At 31.0% G+C, this 2,393-nt stretch overlaps 1 protein-coding gene across 1 annotated transcript; it reads right to left on the minus strand.

Moving 5' to 3' along the window:
• Nucleotides 1-221: 221 nt before the first annotated feature.
• LOC130507667 (uncharacterized) lies at nucleotides 222-2,185 on the minus strand. The gene is made up of 4 exons (XM_057002356.1): nucleotides 1,647-2,185; nucleotides 1,322-1,533; nucleotides 682-934; nucleotides 222-525 (listed from the first exon to the last, which is right to left on the minus strand). Exons 1-4 carry the CDS (start codon nucleotides 1,887-1,889, stop codon nucleotides 232-234), a joined length of 1,002 nt encoding a protein of 333 aa, XP_056858336.1. The 5' UTR covers nucleotides 1,890-2,185; the 3' UTR covers nucleotides 222-231.
• Between the last annotated feature and the right edge of the window lie 208 nt (nucleotides 2,186-2,393).

Below are 2,393 nucleotides of genomic sequence, written 5' to 3' on the forward strand. Positions count from 1 at the left end.
TTTACTAACTTAATTCTAATTTTTATGCATAAATAATTCTAATTTCATCGAAATAATTTAAATAGATGCATCTGACATTAAATACCAGATTTATATACAAATATTGACACATACATAATATTTTTCTTAAACTTATATACACATAATTTTTGTTTTTGAACACACATATTTTTCTCAAACTTAATCATACCATATAAATTTGATAGAGTTTCTTTCTTCATTCTCCATTTCTCATTCAGTACAAGCAGCTTTGATGATGGCTTCGAAATTCTTCTTCTCATAAATAAACCAGTGTCCAGCATGAGGGACCTCATGGAACTTTATCCATGGCAACTTATCACATATATAGACTAGAACATCTCGCAATATTTGTTTGTCCTCGAGCGCACACCACATATGGACTGATCCTTTGTTAGTATCCGAGAACGGGTTGCTTAGTTCAGTTGGATCAAACTCCCAATTTCCATAACCCGCAATGATGTCTCGTTGGCTGCTCACATGTTCACCTTGTCGTAAAGCAGCGTCCTATATAAGTTATACATATTAAAACCTTTCATGAGTATATTTTTAACCATAAACTTAAACATAATCAGCATAAACCTACGCAATATTGTAGAATCATCTTACAAGTTACAACTACACTACTATTTGAATCAGTCTATATATACTGTATACACCTACCTTGTATGATTGTTTTGAATGTGTTTCCGAAAGTTCTATGTCGCGTTCAGTCAAAGTTTTCTTGGGATCCCGGTTACTTGGAAACCATTTCTGAGTCATCCACCAATATAACAACCATGGACAGTAGTGTGCGACTCGAAGTGTCATTTGAAACTCAAATGGTAATTTCTTGATTGCTGCATTCAACAAGCTTTGAGGAATACGTCTCCACCAAAAATTTATTAATGGAACCGCCAAGGAAGCTCCATTTAGTCTATGAATATAAATAAAACACACACACAATTAAAAAAAAAAAACACACACACACACACACATTAGTCTAACTTTAAAACCTTTTTCAAATTATAAGTTCCAAATTATATAAATTTGAATCCGTATAGTGACAAAACAACAGCACTAATGGAAACTACTAAATTATTATTATTATTATTATTATTATTATTATTATGACTTTGTAATTTATTAAACCGAAATCTTATTACAATGGATAAACCACGTGTATTTCATGTAAATTTGTATCATCTATAACGTTATAGTTTTTTCTAATTGTAAAAGCGTTATAGTTTTGATAACCCACATGGGAAGTAACACAATTCTCAAATAATCTTTAAATTTCTTATATTCTATAACTGTTTATTACCTATGAGGAATGTATTTGAGACAGCCGTAAACTGGGTAAGCTCCAAGTGACATGCCCAAAACATGGAACTTTGGACCAAGTTGCAATTTGTCAGCAAGTTCTTCGATATCGTATGTATCTGTTTTCAGCGTTCTTGATGGATTAGGATCGCTTTCTCCATAACCAGCTCTATCGAAGAATAAAAAGTATATCTTGAATTCATCAATCATTTCCTGAAGAAACCACGGAACATTGTAAGTTCAAGCATAGATTTACAAGACAATCATTAAATGTTGAAAATGAATTAATTACACCCAATATAATCATTTAATCATAACGTTTTTACCTGTGTGGTGTATAAATCGACGTTTTTGGAATTTGAATATCCATGGACGACTATTATTTTGTTTTCGGCTTCATCCTTTGGAAACCCTAATTCTTTGTATGCTATATGTCTGCCATCACTAAGTTTGATTCTTGGAGATATCTTGGAAACGTTTTCCGGCAATGGAATCGGTGGTGGCGGTTTTATCGACTTGTAGATATAATAGCTTACTAACCCCACAACCGCAAGTAGAAGCAACATCATTAGGCCTACAGACAATACATATCCAAGTAATGTTGTGAGAGTACCTCAAAATATAACAAGTGGCCATCCTCTTTCGATGAAACTTAGGGAATATATCTAATCACTCGAACAATTAATAGGAGAGAAAACCAACCTGATGATTTAGGAGATGTAGTTATAATGTGAAGTAAAACTCTGGCTCAAACATCTCTTAAATAAAAGATATATATCGTATATTATTTTCTGTTTGTTACACATGTCTTTGTAACTTCTTTTGCATTCTACTGTTATTAAATTTAGTTATCCTTAAAAAAATTGGTTATCCTTTTACATTTATCATCATTAGTATAACTTCCCTCACTTATATTGCATTAATAAATTAATAAATAAATATATACTATTAAAATAAATGCTGTAACTTATTGCATGTGTGATTTTTTTCCATTTGTACCATTCCTTAATAAATTTATCAAATTTTACATAATTTAATTATAATATCTTCTATATCTTTATCTTTTTATTTGA

The sequence above is a fragment of the Raphanus sativus genome, unplaced genomic scaffold (genome assembly GCF_000801105.2).
Source record: "Raphanus sativus cultivar WK10039 unplaced genomic scaffold, ASM80110v3 Scaffold5124, whole genome shotgun sequence".
Classification (NCBI taxonomy): Eukaryota; Viridiplantae; Streptophyta; class Magnoliopsida; order Brassicales; family Brassicaceae; genus Raphanus; species Raphanus sativus.

What these genes read in the sequence shown, in the direction of transcription:
- LOC130507667 (XM_057002356.1), bottom strand. Translation starts at nt 1,889, where the DNA reads ATGATGTTGCTTCTACTTGCGGTTGTGGGGTTAGTAAGCTATTATATC. An exon ending in TCGATTTATACACCACACAG is followed by an intron (nt 1,534 to 1,646) that starts GTAAAAACGTTA and finishes TGGTTTCTTCAG; the next exon opens with GAAATGATTGATGAATTCAA. An exon ending in CTCAAATACATTCCTCATAG is followed by an intron (nt 935 to 1,321) that starts GTAATAAACAGT and finishes TTATATTCATAG; the next exon opens with ACTAAATGGAGCTTCCTTGG.